We start from the raw sequence: 16,071 nt of genomic DNA on the forward strand, positions 1-16,071 counted from the left end.
TAATATATTTATTTTTTTAACTATATTTCTAAAGGCCAACATGAGACACCCTCTCTTTCGTTCTTGAAAAGTCACTAAAAAAAAAACATTTTGACTTGTTTGATAACACGTAGGCCTCAGGCATGGACCAGCCCTTTTGTTGTTAGAAAAAATGACAGTTACTTTCTTCCTACACCACAATTTCAAAAATCTCACAACCCGAGGCTATCTTCACAATAATTATCATTCCAAAAATATCCTTTATATTTGATAGTCCGTAGCCACTACTACTCTTTGAGTGCGCGGTAATCCTCTGCTCTCATGCAATAGCTTGCAGGCTTTTAATTCGGATGAATAAGTTTCTTATTATCAAAAGAAAAAAAAAACATTCAAAATGGTATTTTAATCAAATATAAGTAGTACTCTCTTCACCTGAATTTATGAAATATAATTTATCTGAATACGAAGTTTAAAAATATGAAAAGACTTCACGAGATTTTAAAACTAACTTTAAAAAGGTACATTTTTTATTAAATACATGAAATTCAACATGAACAAATGTTGATAATATCATCATATATTATTCAAAAAAGAAAATGTATGAATCTTTTTCGACGAACTAAAATGAAAAGTTTTGTCAAATATAGCAAAATCATGTATTTGAATTTTGAATGTACCCCTAAAGATAATTGACTAATATTGTCATTTCCTTCCTAAAAACAAATGCTGACGAATCCAATAGTCACAACGACGTCGTACTGACCACTAGTTTTGAGCCAATAAATATCGCTGCAGTCTTCTCGTTGCCCAAACTCACTCTCATTTTCACTTCTTCGATCATAGTTTTCATCGCTCTGGTTAACTTCTAGATCTTCAACAAAAATGGCCAAAGATCCAGTTCGCGTTCTCGTTACTGGTGCTGCAGGTAATCGATCTGTTCTATGAACTTCAAATAGCTTAATTTTTGTGATTTTTTGGTATTTTTTTCAGTTTTTTTGGTTCAGGATAACTTAGATCTGTTGTTTTACTTCATTTTGACTTGAACTTTGATTGATTTTTAGAAGTGTTGCTTATCGGTTTTAGCCTTAGATCTACTTGTTTACTGTTAGTTTTTTTGATTTAGTTGCCGATCCTTAATAACTTAATTGATACTTTTTAGAGTCCTGATTTCCTTATAAAATGTTGCTTGAGTATTTAGATAACTGAAAAGTAGTATAAGCTCCAACTATTAAGAGCGTATTACTTTGTTTGCGGTAGTTGATTCATCTGCTTGAGGTTGTCCAAGCATGTTTGCTTGATGTACTTGTTGTTTTACCAGTTAGTATTAATCGTATTAGCTTGCAAGGTTGAGATTCAGATCTTTGTTGCTCCGATTTGTAACTCCAACCAATTAAAATGATGACGGTTCTTTTCTGTTGTTGTTTGCTTTGATTTAGTATGAGATATACTTTTAATTTGATTTATTGATTGGAAAAAGAAGTTTAACTACTTTAGGATTGAGATTTAGTTGTTATTAGCATGATTGAGTTGATGCCTTTTTTATTTTTTTGACAACGAACATGTAGTATTAGCAACTGTGATGTCATGATTTAGATTTGTGGATTCGTGGTTTGGATAAACTTCACATGTGTTAGTTAAGCTAGATAATTATGAAGATTCGCTTGTTAGTGGCTTTGGAATCTGTTTCGAGGTTTTACATTTTCTTTTCTATAGTTGGAAAAATGTTATTCTGAGATTAATCTTTTATTGGTATCAAAATTATGAATTGGTTGGAATGTTATGTTAACAGGGTAATGTTGATTTGTTTTCAGGACAAATTGGATATGCCTTGGTGCCTATGATTGCCAGGGGAGTGATGTTGGGCGCAGATCAGCCTGTAATTCTCCACATGTTGGATATTCCACCTGCTGCTGAGGCACTGAATGGAGTGAAGATGGAATTAGTGGATGCTGCCTTCCCTCTTCTTAAGGGTTGGTGCAGTTGCTTATAATCTTAATGTTATGCCATTTTATCACTTTTTGTAAATTAAATTGGTTTAAATGGTGTGTTCTTCTATGTATGTGTTAGGTGTTGTTGCTACAACTGATGCTGTCGAGGCATGCACTGGTGTCAACGTTGCGGTCATGGTTGGAGGTTTCCCCAGGAAAGAAGGCATGGAAAGGAAAGATGTGATGTCAAAGAATGTTTCTATTTACAAGTCCCAGGCTTCTGCACTTGAGAAGTATGCAGCTCCCAACTGCAAGGTCAGGCAAAAGTATATAGATCTTTGTTAGTCCTTTAAATTTTTAGCTTTTGCGTCTTGTAAATTGCACCTAGTGTCCAGCGCTGCATGATATACTTCCAGCTTTTGATTAGATTATTCTTCTATTTTGACTGTGGAGGTAATTGATTAAGTCAGTGAGAATAGTTACGAGATGTCTATAGCCAACTTTTAATGTCTTGTGTATTACTTTGATATGTCCTTTCTGCCACAAACTCTAATGTCTTTGTTATTTATTGCCTTCTGTTTGTGTCAATGGAAGCATCATTGAACCATTTTCAGGATTTCAATGTGCATGTTATGCACCTTCAATTTCATTTGTGGTTTTAAAATTTTGCCTCGTGTTTCTTCCAGGTGTTGGTTGTTGCTAACCCTGCCAATACAAATGCACTGATCTTGAAAGAATTTGCACCATCCATTCCTGAGAAGAACATTACCTGTCTCACACGGTTGGACCATAACAGGGCCCTTGGCCAAATCTCGGAAAGACTGAGTGTCCAAGTGAGTGATGTTAAAAATGTCATCATTTGGGGAAACCACTCATCATCACAGTATCCTGATGTCAACCACGCAACAGTTAAAACACCAGCTGGAGATAAGCCAGTCCGTGAACTTGTGGCCGATGATGCATGGTATAATGACTCAGTGTCTTGTTGTAAATTGATTATCTATTTTTTTTCTTCAGTTTTGCCGATTAACTGATAAATTATATTCTCTGTATTTAGGTTGAACAGTGAGTTCATTGCTACTGTACAACAGAGGGGTGCTGCCATTATCAAGGCTAGAAAGCTTTCTAGTGCTCTTTCCGCTGCTAGTTCTGCTTGTGATCACATTCGTGACTGGGTCCTTGGAACTCCAGAGGTAAATCTCTTAACTTGGGTTCTTTTTGTATTAATATATAAGAAAGTTGTTATTATGCACGTTGCTGTCTATAAAGTAGTTCTTATCTCAATTTTTTTCAAACCAAATGTTGCAGGGCACTTTTGTTTCTATGGGTGTTTACTCTGATGGGTCATACAATGTCCCAGCTGGGCTTATTTATTCCTTCCCAGTTACATGCAAAAATGGAGAATGGTCCATTGTTCAAGGTTAGAAAATATATATTATTAGCATTCAGATACTGTCCTTGATTTTAATCAATTATTTACACTGTTCCATGTTAGGCTCCTCTTTTATGTTATTGGTCTCGGGCTGTTCATCTTTTTAAACACAGTTGGTCAAATTGGTAATTTGGGATGATGAGTGGAAATGGATTAATCTGAGTCGTAAATCATGCTGTCGGATTATGGGATCCAGATTCCTTGTATTAGCCATCTTTGGCCTCAAAGATTGTCGTAGCATATATGTGGAAGAGAGCACTTGGCGAAAATAATTCTAAATCAGACGTCTATTTGCCTGATGGATTTTCATTGAGTTTTAGCTTTAGATGTTAACTAATGATTCTCTGGAAGTTTCCATATAAACTTTTATGAGTTGCTTGTCAACATGGTCTTAAGTATTTTGTTGTTCGTGTGCCCAGGTCTTCCAATTGACGAGTTCTCAAGAAAGAAGTTGGACTTGACAGCGGAGGAACTATCTGAGGAAAAAGCATTGGCTTACTCCTGCCTTACTTAAATTGCCCAAATATCCTGAATTGCCTTTTCGACATATAATGGTAATAGAAGTGGCTTCAGTTTTGAATAAGGCCATTGTTGATTCTTGAGGGAAGTGATGATGATGGGAATACTGCTTTGTCAGTTGTTTATGTACTCTATTTTATGCCAAAATTTCGAGATAGAACTGATGTCTTTTGCGAATAATTAGCATCTTTTGTTCGCCCTTGGATGATGATTTTCCGTAATGAGCAAGTTTTTGTTCTTGCCCACCAATTTTCCCTTAAATTGCTAAACACTTGTTGATGTCTGGTGTGCTTTATATTGTGCTTCAAACAAGCACAAAACTGGTTAGTCGCTCGTGTACAATCGAACTCAACATCAAGTTAAGTGTTCATGTTGCCAACCATCTAAGCTATTCAAATTTTCTAGCTATTTTAGAGAGACCCTTAAGAATAATACATAAGCCTTTTCTTTTCCATCTACCTCCCATGTCTTTTAAAGAAAGTTATTAGAGACTCTCTTCTTCGATTTTTCATATTTTAGTATATGCTTGTTAAACACGTTCAAGACTACAATATAGAGCTATGCATACTTTGGTAAACATTGAATCATCGTATTGACATCGAAAAATTCGATATTACATAGGGTATCTTACGATCAAATTAACTAATATGTTCCTAAAATATTACGGATATATAAGGCAAGATAAATATATATAACGAAGTGAGTCAATGTATCGAAAGTCATTTTAAATAGAAGTTACTTGGAATTTGCAAATGAAACCAACTGTAGAATTATGTTATAGCAAAAAGGAAATGATAGCAAAAAGATCAAAGTTTGGAGAATTATGGGATAAAGATAAGGGAAATGTAAGAGAAGTTGACGAGAAAATGCAAAAATATTTTTGGAACCCCAGTTAATCCACAACCGGATAATTCACAACTACTACAATTTCTGCCAAACCCTTCTGTCCTTCGGGTGAGTACTATGTGGTGAGCACTTTGTGCATATGGGATAAACCCTCATTGTGTAATAGTCCGCAAACCACAAAAGATGTAAACTGCACTAGACAAGCCCTATATATGCGATATAATTGACTAAGAAGGCATTGTGAGACTTGAGAGAGATCAATCCCGAGTCATTCGTATGAATGACCAACTGAGCGATTCCGAAGGACACAATGCAAAAAATTAAGGACCAAATCCATTGAATTTTATTATATAGAGTAACTTCTATGATATTTTCTTCTCGAATGACTCCTAATGATTTGCTATCCATTATGTGAAAAGAATGAGAAGAATACTAATATTTCTTTTTCATCCGGTCTTCGATATCCGTATTGAAGTCCGATTGCTTTGAGCTTATATCTAATTCACTCATTTTATAATTTTATTCATCAATATAGAGGTCTCACCACAAAAAAAATGAATTAATTTTTGAATTTTGCTTGATCACTCTAGGCATTAAGAATTTCATCAAAGTTTTTAGATTGACTTCTAATGATTTATGAGAGTCCCTTTTGTATCAATTTTAAAAGATGTTAGTTTTACCTTTTCTTTTTTAAAATTGAAAGATAATTTACTCGAAGTTTTCTTGAGACATATTCCTTCCGTCCTAATTTATACGATGATATCGGAGGGAGAGAGTAAGAAATTTACTAACTACATCACTAACAAGAAATTCTACTTTATATTATAAAAAATTATAAAAGTATGTAAACTATATCTTGTTGCTTTTCGACTAATCCTAAAAGAAATTTGAACTACTTTTCCTAGTCCTTTTGATTCAATTAAATGTGGAAGTGAGCGAAAGAGTAGTCGAAATCATCACATTTAAGAGATAGATGAAGAATTCAAGACACATTAAATAAAAGTCTTAAGAACAATATTATTCAATATTTTGGCCTTAACTTAGATAAAGATTTTTTGTTTATGAGAACCAGCAATCACTATTTGTTAGGTATACATAGAATAAATTTTACTTTAGTATAATAGTCCATAAATCACACACGAGAGGTAAATTGCATTAGGCAGTTCTATGCGACCAAGGGAGAGGGTCTTCACCTGAACCCTCTTGGCAAAAAATAACACTGTATTTTGTACGTATATAGAAGGTATTTAAAAAAAATGAATTGATTTTTGAATTTTGCTTGATCACTCTAGGCATTAAGAATTTCATCAAAGTTTTTCGATTGACTACTAATGATTTATGAGAGTCCCTTTTGTATCAATTTTAAAAGATGTTAGTTTTACCTTTTCTTTTTTAAAATTGAAAGATAATTTACTCGAAGTTTTCTTGAGACATATTCCTTCCGTCCTAATTTATACGATGATATCGGAGGAAGAGAGTAAGAAATTTACTAACTACATCACTAACAAGAAATTCTACTTTATATTATAAAAAATTATAAAAGTATGTAAACTATATATTGTTGCTTTTCGACTAATCCTAAAAGAAATTTGAACTACTTTTCCTAGTCCTTTTGATTCAATTAAATGTGGAAGTGAGCGAAAGAGTAGTCGAAATCATCACATTAAAGAGATAGATGAAGAATTCAAGACACATTAAATAAAAGTCTTAAGAACAATATTATTCAATATTTTGGCCTTAACTTGGATAAGGATTTTTAGTTTATGAGAACCAGCAATCGCTATTTGTTAGGTATACATAGAATAAATTTTACTTTAGTATAATAGTCCATAAATCACACACGAGAGGTAAATTGCATTAGGCAGTTCTATGTGACCAAGGGCGAGGGTTTTCACCTGAACCCTCTTGGCAAAAAATAACACTGTATTTTGTACATATATAGAAGTGTATTTAAAAAAAATTAATTTAGCAAGAGTACTAGTTTAGGGGATTCAAAATTTATCTTGAGGTTCCAAGTTCAAATCTTAGACACTATATTTTATTTTTTCGAACCTTTTTAGACCCTCTTAGTGAAAATTCTAGATCTCTATAGATTGTAGGTCTCCAAAACCTAATGTCATAGGTTCAAATTTGTGATTTTTTCTTTTTAAATCGAACAGATTCATTCAGTAACTTTCACAACAATTCAAACTTGACCCTCTTGTGCATGTGAATTAAAGAAAGGAAACCACTTTTATACAACAAGCTCAATTGAGAAAATATACAGAAATTTCAAACCTAAAATATATCTCATTTAAAATATTTCATGTTCAACCAACTCGGACATTCTTTTTAATCCAAGATTCAACATATTACTGATTAATTCCATGTTGACTAGTTAGGAAGACCATTAAAGGTCTATGTGTGAATTTAAAGTTATTTTCTGGTTAATAACAAAATCATGTCATTTTCAGTAGAAATTTTCACCTGATTTGACAAGTAAATGGTCTTTTTTCTACATCCATAATTTTCTTTGTTTCTACATAGAGTTTTCTCTCTTTATGTTTTCAACGTGTTTCTTTTTTCGACACTATATAGTAAAAAAAAATTAAAATAGGTTGTCCTTTAAAGTGTATGTGAATGCATGCATGATGTATCATGTATATATTTGTTGAATTGATGCAAATATCAGGTGCGAATAAATATATGTCTTAATTAGATCATTAGAAAATATTGTTATGCAACTAGCATGTTATTTGTTATATGATTAGAGACGGAATAATGATTTACATTTTATGAGTTTTGAATTTTAAGACAATTTCAACTTTTATACATATTTGATGAATTTTTAATATGAACACAAAATTAAAATTACTAGGTTCTATTGAACTTGCGTATCCTACCTCTACTAATACTATTCTCAAATAACTTGGAGCTAAATTTTCTATTCACACTATTATAAATATGAAAACAATAGTCCAAATCGAATTGTATTATCAACTGTCCTGTGAAATCGACTATTCCCCTTTTCCATTTCTTTTAATATATATATACACATTAGATATTTTTAGCACGCAATTATAGAAAAGTACTTTAAATTTGACAATTATAACTAAGAAAAATAATATTTGACTATCAAAATAGCAACATATCATTTGATATAGACAAGAAAATGGAATAATCAAGCTATTGTGGTTAGCATGTCCATTTTAATTAGAGATCAGTCGCAGAAATATAAGGTAATAATAAATTTTTATAGTTTAATCTTTTTTCGAATCCTGCACATATATAGGAGGAGCTTAGTGCGCCTGTATTTTTAAAGATCATAATCTCTAAGTACTAATGTATGGACATATATCATTAGAAGCAGATTTAGAACTTATAATTTTATGTGTTTAATTTTGAGATATATCATGTACTCGGTTGATTTACTAGGTTTGAAATATATTTTTATACAAATTTTGAGTCAAAATTATTAAATTTGAATAAGTTAATAGCTAATATACTAGATCCGCCTCTTAGACGGTTATCTTTCACATGTAGGTTAACGTTATGCAATGATTATTGTGGATGAATTAGGTCTAAAGTAAATATAATTTTGATGTTGAAATTTTGTCAGAAAATTATGTACCCCAGTGTTTTTGAATATTATTATTATTTATATACACCTTGTTTTTCTCATGCAAATTTATTTTTTCCACAAAGTATATGTATTTGATCTTTGAATAATAGTGGACACCTTGTTTTTTTATGCAAATTTTATAAATCTCCATCCGCCTCTAATTAAATATTTATTCATTTTTAATTAAAGATTGAGATTCGAATCTTACACTTGTCTTCGATATAAAACATCTTTAGCTTGATAGTTGAATTTTCGATAAGAATCAAAATTAATTGATTGTCTAAAGGAATATGAAACATCAAGTAAATTTCTGCAACATTTTCATAAAAAAGAATCTCAATAATAAAATCCACTTCCATGAACTATATGGCCAATTTTACTGTGGAAAGGAATTAATAAAACTGTCACACACATATTTCCTGTGATTTGGAATTGCCTAAAAGTTCATTTGGGTGTGTCGGTGCGGAGGAAAATATTTTCTAAGTTTTTCATGTCGATTGATTAAATTTTTGAAAAAGATATTGATCGTGTCTATCTCATTTCTAAAACATCTCATCTAGCACCTCATCCCGGCAGCCCACATCTCAGCACTCCACATCTTTGTTTAAATTACATACAAATATTTTTACTGTAATATATATCAAACACACAAAAAGAAGTATACTTATTTTCCAAGAATAGGAAAATATTTTTCAGAAAAACGTTTGTTTTATGGAAAATAATAATTCTTGATACCGAACCCACCAAAACGGTGGTTAAATTATGATACATGCCACATTTATTAAAAATAAATAAAACGTTTTCTACTATTTAAGAAGTGATGTGTCATTTTACCATAGCATAGATTTTGCGTCACCAACATTGGTTGTGGTATAATAATGAAACTGTTTCATCACTAATCAGAGCTTTCGATTCGAGTCCTAGATATGAAGAATTTTTTTATTGAGAGCGCCACTTTCGAATGAGCTTTGCAGCGCGCGATTCGGATACCACCCCAAATATGACACTACAATGAGGAATTTGAATTTAGTCGAAACTCCAAAATAATAATAAAAATAAAAGAAAGGATAACTTTTGCTTTCAATGGATTGACATGCAATATATTTGAACTTCCATGATAAAAATTAATTTACACGTCAAAATTATTTTGATTTATCATTTGTACCTGCACATCAATGTTTAAAACCAAACAGCAATCAACATTTTCTCCTCTTTTTTTTTTAAAAAAATGTTCTTTAGCCGACAGAAGTTCTTTAAACAATTATTGATATAATATTATTAGGGTAATGCTAAATGGCTAGAAAATTTGGCCAAAAATTTAAAAAGTGTTTAATGTTTTTTTTATTTTAAATAAACTAATTTGTTTTCCATTTTTTTTAAATTAAAAGGTATTAAAGTTAAAAAGGTAAAAATATTTAAAAAAAATAAAATAACATAGGTAAAATACCATTCTGACCAAATTTTCTGACCAAAAGGATTTTTCCATGAAGATCTTAAGTGAATATAGTGTCTCAAGTGAAATATGGTGAAGCTCAAATTAAGATCTTAAGTGAATATAGTGTCTCATGTTGATAGATTTTTATTTTTTTTAAAAACGAAGACCCAATAAATCATAGTTAAATTATGAGCGAGTTAAAACAATTTCAAGGTGTAAATGGATAAACTGATTATTCCTCCGTCCTTTATCAGAAATTTCATAAAAAAAACCATATATCCTCTATTAGAATATTTGACATGATATGAATCTCATATGGACTATGGTCATGTCAATAAATATCAAATATCACATATGATCCTAAAAAGAAAAAGTGAATTAGTAAATTAGTAAATTAAGGATGCATAACAATTCATCCAATGACAAGAGGATAAGAAGAATAACAAATTCCTTGTATTTATTTATTTTACTTTTATTGGTAAAATGTGATGTTACAAAGGAATGAAGGATATACTTCACATACAATTAATCTAATTAAGTTAGGAGGATATAAATAGAGTTTCTTGAATTCTTTTCTCCAATATCTCCATTTTCACATCACCATCCACTATACTTTTTTCCCAATTAAACTAAACTAAAAAGTTTCAAAATAAAAATATGAAAATAAAAAGAAAAAAAATTCCTAGCTAAAAAATGAAAAGAAAAGGATCAACTTGTATTTTTTTTGTTGGTCCTCTCAAGAACTTTAAAGTCAATAAACAAACAAGAATTTTCAAACTTGTCGACTCCCAAAAAATCCCAAAGCACCACTAATAATTAGTTGGCATTCCACTACTTCAAGTTTTGAAAACAACCAAATTAACCCCTCAAAATTCTGGTAACTCTAATAAGTCCCCAGACTTTATGAAAACATTGTACCAAAAGTCCATGTCATCCTCTAATTTTGCTCCAACATCCATCTCCACACTTTCTTGCTTCATGTCATGAAATGGAAATTGAACTTGTAATTCTTCACCACCACTCGTGGATAAATCGTCTGTCCAGAAACTCTCGTCGATCTCTGGGATAAAATTTTCAGATGAGTCCATTTGACCACTACCGTTCGAGATGCCCATTGTCACGGCTAGTGAATCGGCCGTGACAGTCGACATCTCGCTAGATGACAATTGTGGAGAGTTCGGGCCAGACCCAAGCCCGGGCCCGTCTTGTTGGATGTTGCTAAAATTGTTCGAACTTTTCAAGGCAATTTGAGAAGTACAAGGAGCTTTGGAATCATTGTTGTTTTTTGAGTGTCTTTTGGAGTTTTGAGGAGGCTGATAATTTTTAAGCCTTTTTTTCAAGTGAGTGTGCCATACATTCTTAATTTCATTATCTGTTCGTCCCGATAATCTAGCTGCTATCGCAGACCATCTGAAGAAAAAAAAAGGAAAATTTAATTAATACAAATCTAAACAAATCTTTTTGTGATTTAATTAATTTAGCGAAGTGGACAAGAATTATTATAGTGCTTAAAACTTTAATTATTTTGTCACAAGAACCTATGGAGCTATGCACCACATGACTTGATTTGTTTAACTTATAATTAAATGCAACTAGATTTGCAAATGAGATTAATTAATGCAACTAAAAACATGTCTAAACGAATCTTTTTCATAATCTTTGGATTATTCCTAGATACAAACAAAATCAAAAGATAAATGATTAAAATAATAAAAATAATATATTTAATGTAACTTCATTGAATGCTTGGTAATATTGGCTTTTAAAAAAAGGAAATAAATTAAAGGAAAAACTATAAAGTTTGATTAATTATTTTTGTGAATAATGATTATCAGCATGCAAGACATTACTGAATGTGATAAAGACAATACTCTTTTTAAAAAAAAAGAAAAATCAGCTTTTTTAGAACTATGATCATTATTCTTCTTGCCGTTTCACTCTTTTTAAAAGTCCTTTAATTTATTTCTTCTTTTTGTTTTGTTTAAATAAGAAAAAAAAAACTATATTATATGAATGTGACAGATCTAAAAGAAAAGAATATTCGAGAAACCCAATTTACTAAAATTAGTAAATAATAATTTGAAAAAAAAAATGAAAATTATAAACTCACCTATTGCCAAGCATTTCATGTAATTGAATAATGCTATCTTCTTCTTCTCTTGTGAAATTTCCTCTTTTAATATCTGGACGCAAATAATTTGTCCAACGAAGTCTGCAACTCTTTCCACATCTCAATAATCCTGATAATTAATTTAAAAAAAATATTAGTTTTACTAATTAAAAATGCCACATTAAGTTCTAGTAAATAATTTTTTTTCAATTTTCGCCAATTTTTCAGATAAAAAATGAAAAAGCCCGTTTGTTGTTTACCGGGCTTTACAAAGCCCGAAACAAACTTATTCGACCGAAAATGGAAACAAAATGATTGTCCAAAGGAGCGAAAAAGCTCCTGACAAAAAGCCTGTTTCTCTTAAACGGGCTTTGAGTGGCCCAAATTAAGTGTGAACAGAGGTAGAGTCGGAATTTGAGGCGATTAATTACCAGCTAGTTTAGGGAGGGCTCTCCAATTGCCATGACCATTTGATTGAATGTAAGAGATGAGAATTTGATCTTCTTCCGGAGTCCATGGCCCTTTCTTCAACCCCATCTTCTCACAACAAGGAGCTCTAACCATTTTATTTATCTTTAATCAATTGAATTTTGGTATTCTTCTTCAAAAGTAGTAGTGTTTTTTTTTTTTTGTGTGTGAGAAATGAGTATCACAATATTGAGTGGGAGGAAATGCTTTGGATGTGTGAGGTATTTATTGGGGTTTTGAGTTATACTCTAATAGTTTTTAAAAAAGGAAAAATAATAAGAAAAAGTCTATTGCTGCGATTTCCTCGAAGTTGGATTAGTTTCTCTCTCTCTAAGAAAATAATAATAATAAAAGGAAAAATAATTACTATGGTTTGAGTGGATATTTTCTTTTACTACGTCTGCGACAAGTGTGCATGACACTAGCTTTACTAAATCAATTATTTGGCTCACTTTTCCAACATGAATGGTGTGATATTAAACGGGATTTCGTTTGATCCTAGATTTTAAAATCGTGATTTTGATTTTTCAAAATTGTATCTGAATATTGATTTTATTTGGAAAAAAATTTAAAAGATTGTGGTCAAATAAATATTTTAACAGATAAAGTCAAACAGATATTTAAGGATATTTTTTTAAAGTATGATTTTTAATTTATGATCAAACGCCAAATTTCATGATCAAACAAATATTTAAAGATAGTTTTTTTAAAATATGATTCATAATTTATGATCACACACCAAATTTCATGGCCAAACAAATATTTAATGATAATTTTTTAATATATGATTCATAATTTATGGTCAAACACTAACTAATTAAGAAAAAACAATAAGGAGTTTCCCAAATTTATTCCATTTATGTGACACCTTTTTTATGATAATATGTCTAAAAAAGAAAAAATTGTGTGTCTCAATTTATATGACATATTTTTTTTTTTAGTCCATCTAAAGAAGAATGATACAAATTTTACCAAATCAATTAGTATTTGGTTCACTTTTCCAACATGAATGGTATGATATTAAACAGGATTTCGTTTGGTCATAGATTTTAAAGTTGTGATTTTTGAATTTTGAATATTGATTTTATTTTGAAAAAGATAAAACTTTGTGGTCAAATAAATATTTTAATTGATAAAATTAAATTTTATGGCTAAACAAATATTTAAGGGTAATTTTTAAAATGTGATTCTTAATTTATGATCAAACGCTAAATTTCATGGTCAAACAAATATTTAAAGATTTAAAAAAAAACATATGATTCATAATTTATGATCACGCACGAAATTTTGTGGTCAAACAGATATTTAATGACAATTTTTAAAAATGTGATTCATAATTTATGCTCAAACACTAACTAATTAAGAAAAAACAATAAGGAGTTACCCATATTTGTTTCATTTATGTGACACATTTTTTTAATACAATGTCTAAAAAAAGAAAACTTTGTGTATCTCAATTTGTATGACACATTTTTTTTTTGTCTATCTAAAGAAGAATGAAAAATTCTTAGTTGACAAATATTTAATGACATTATCAATATTTTACCTATATTGTGTTCTACTAGTTTGGCAAAAAATCTACTAAAATGTACACTTTTTTAAGATTAGTTTTAAAATATTTCAAAGTCTTTTCATATTTCTTAAATTTCATATACATCTTAAAATAGAGGGAGTATTGTATTTCTATTAGTAAAATTATTTAATTTTAACATATTTTCCCTTAATAACATGACTTATTAAACTCCAGTACTTGATATAAAATTAGTTCATACTTTTGCATTTAAGGTGGGGCATAATGGTTAATAATGTAGTTTGGATATTATTAGGTAACTTCTTCTCATACATTCTAGTCTTTATAAATAGAGTTATCTGGTATATATTTTTAGTGAAAAATAACAAGTATCTCATAAAAATGATATAGCAAGTCACAAATCATCAAAAAATATTTAATTTAGATACATATAATTATCAATCGTTCAATCCACAAAAAATTAAAAAGGAAGAAAAAATAATTTAAACAATAACAATAACATACTCAGCATGAGCGACAAGTGAATTACGAAAAAAGTGAAATGTACACAGATTTTATCTCTATCTCATATGAGATAAAAACTTTGATGGATCGTAACTTTTCTAAATATAGGTTAGATAAAGATTTGAATAAAGCATGTTAAATTATTTTACGTTAAGTATGTGGACTTGGTAAAAGTGATTATTTAGCTTTGAAACTATGTAAATTAAATTTATATAAGAATTTGTCATGAAGTGATTTGGTAAAACAACACGAGAGATGACTTATGTAGGCCCCAATAAATGCATGGGGACAAATTATAATCTTGCATGAAAAATTCATGAATTTTATTCATATTTTTGTCATTAATCAAAGTTGAAAATTTTGTCGTTATATTTATTTATTGAGAGAAAGAAATTAAACAAATCTTGTCGTCACCACATGACAAGTTGGATTTAGTTATTACTCCTCCGCTAATTTTTATTTATCCACTATAAAAGATCTGAAATATTAAAAATAATTTATTATATTTAATTTTTTTGATTATTAAATATTATTCTTTTTAATTGTTGGGAAAAATAATGTAAAGAAATTATTTTTATTATTATATGTTAAGAAACGTGTCAAGTCGAACATGAACAGAATAATAAAAAATTAATGCTTTGAAATTAGTACACACGGGTGTTCTAACTTGTTAATTTTTGTTTCCTCAAGGACTTAAAAATAATTAATTGAAAAGTTACAGGAAGGTGAGTTGTAGTTTCTCAAGTTTACAAAATGTGCAAGTTGGTCCCCTAATTTTTTTAAATTATTTTTATACTATATGAAGTTTGAGTGAGCCAAATCTGGTATGCTAAGTGTACTTTTATTCCAACTGAATTAATTATTAGTTTTATTGTATAGTTTATTAAACATCTTTTATGGACAAAACAACATAATTGGTCAGTCTTTTCAAATTGTATACTTTTGATTCGTAATATATATCTTAAATATGATTAGTTTTTATTATTATAGTATCAATTTGATTGTAGGGTTATCAACATTGAAATTAATGTTGGAGTCTTAGAGGGATGTTAATTTTCAATAGGGAAGATTCATTCATAGATGGAAAAAAATCTAGATTATTGGTAGCATTGTATAATTCAATTTCGATAGTAATATTTCATTTCAGTTGAATAATGTAGGACAATGTAAGTGGTCAAGGATTCGTAAGAGGAGTATTTAGATTAGACCTCAATATGAATATCAAACATCAGACAAGATATGCTACATCATAACTCAAATCACGTTTGAAGGAATTTTTTTAAAAACTTTTGTATTTTAATCTTCGGAAAAATGTATGTGTGTTTTTTATATTTCCTCATAGCTTATAGATGTATTAGTTATGTGTGTTTCTAAATTGCAAACCAAACACCATATTAATTTCGTATATGATTAACCTACGTCATAAGCAACTAAGTGACTAACCAGATGTAGTATTACTTATACAAAATCTAACACATGTATAACTCACTCCCAAACTAGCTATCAAACGGCCTGATTAATTTAATGACAACTTTATCTCATGTTTTAGAAATGAAATAAAAAAATAAAATAAATTTTCATAATTAAATTAAATAAGACTAAATCCAAGAAAAGTTATGATTGGATTGGGCTTGTCTATTCAAACATAATTACAACTGTTTTGCTTTAATTAGCCGCCTCTCTGTATAAGATTATGACCTCTCTTTTGATTGGCCTCT

At 29.9% G+C, this 16,071-nt stretch overlaps 3 protein-coding genes across 3 annotated transcripts in view; 2 read left to right on the forward strand and 1 right to left on the reverse strand.

Moving 5' to 3' along the window:
• The window catches only part of LOC125825643 (germin-like protein subfamily 1 member 7), a 318,424-nt gene that overhangs the window by 205,252 nt on the left and 97,101 nt on the right, over window positions 1-16,071 (forward strand). The window lies entirely within an intron of this gene.
• On the forward strand, window positions 697-4,111 carry LOC125825631 (malate dehydrogenase). Its single transcript, XM_049504959.1, has 7 exons — window positions 697-904; window positions 1,791-1,949; window positions 2,047-2,222; window positions 2,594-2,871; window positions 2,965-3,100; window positions 3,216-3,327; window positions 3,759-4,111. Exons 1-7 carry the CDS (start codon window positions 862-864, stop codon window positions 3,851-3,853), a joined length of 999 nt encoding a protein of 332 aa, XP_049360916.1. The 5' UTR covers window positions 697-861; the 3' UTR covers window positions 3,854-4,111.
• On the reverse strand, window positions 10,531-12,513 carry LOC125825639 (transcription factor MYB4-like). Its single transcript, XM_049504963.1, has 3 exons — window positions 12,282-12,513; window positions 11,851-11,980; window positions 10,531-11,150 (listed from the first exon to the last, which is right to left on the reverse strand). Exons 1-3 carry the CDS (start codon window positions 12,412-12,414, stop codon window positions 10,607-10,609), a joined length of 807 nt encoding a protein of 268 aa, XP_049360920.1. The 5' UTR covers window positions 12,415-12,513; the 3' UTR covers window positions 10,531-10,606.

This window comes from Solanum verrucosum, unplaced genomic scaffold, assembly GCF_900185275.1.
Source record: "Solanum verrucosum unplaced genomic scaffold, falcon-dt-bn FXZP01000298.1, whole genome shotgun sequence".
NCBI classification, from domain to species: Eukaryota; Viridiplantae; Streptophyta; class Magnoliopsida; order Solanales; family Solanaceae; genus Solanum; species Solanum verrucosum.

Bases quoted from the DNA above. Each gene is read 5' to 3' on its own strand.
- LOC125825631 (XM_049504959.1), top strand. From the start codon at position 862: ATGGCCAAAGATCCAGTTCGCGTTCTCGTTACTGGTGCTGCAG. The intron at 2,872-2,964 runs GTATAATGACTC...CTCTGTATTTAG, and splicing joins CTTGTGGCCGATGATGCATG to GTTGAACAGTGAGTTCATTG. The intron at 3,101-3,215 runs GTAAATCTCTTA...CAAATGTTGCAG, and splicing joins GGGTCCTTGGAACTCCAGAG to GGCACTTTTGTTTCTATGGG.
- LOC125825639 (XM_049504963.1), bottom strand. From the start codon at position 12,414: ATGGTTAGAGCTCCTTGTTGTGAGAAGATGGGGTTGAAGAAAGGGCCA. The intron at 11,981-12,281 runs GTAATTAATCGC...ATTAATTATCAG, and splicing joins AGCCCTCCCTAAACTAGCTG to GATTATTGAGATGTGGAAAG. The intron at 11,151-11,850 runs GTGAGTTTATAA...TTTTTTCTTCAG, and splicing joins CATGAAATGCTTGGCAATAG to ATGGTCTGCGATAGCAGCTA.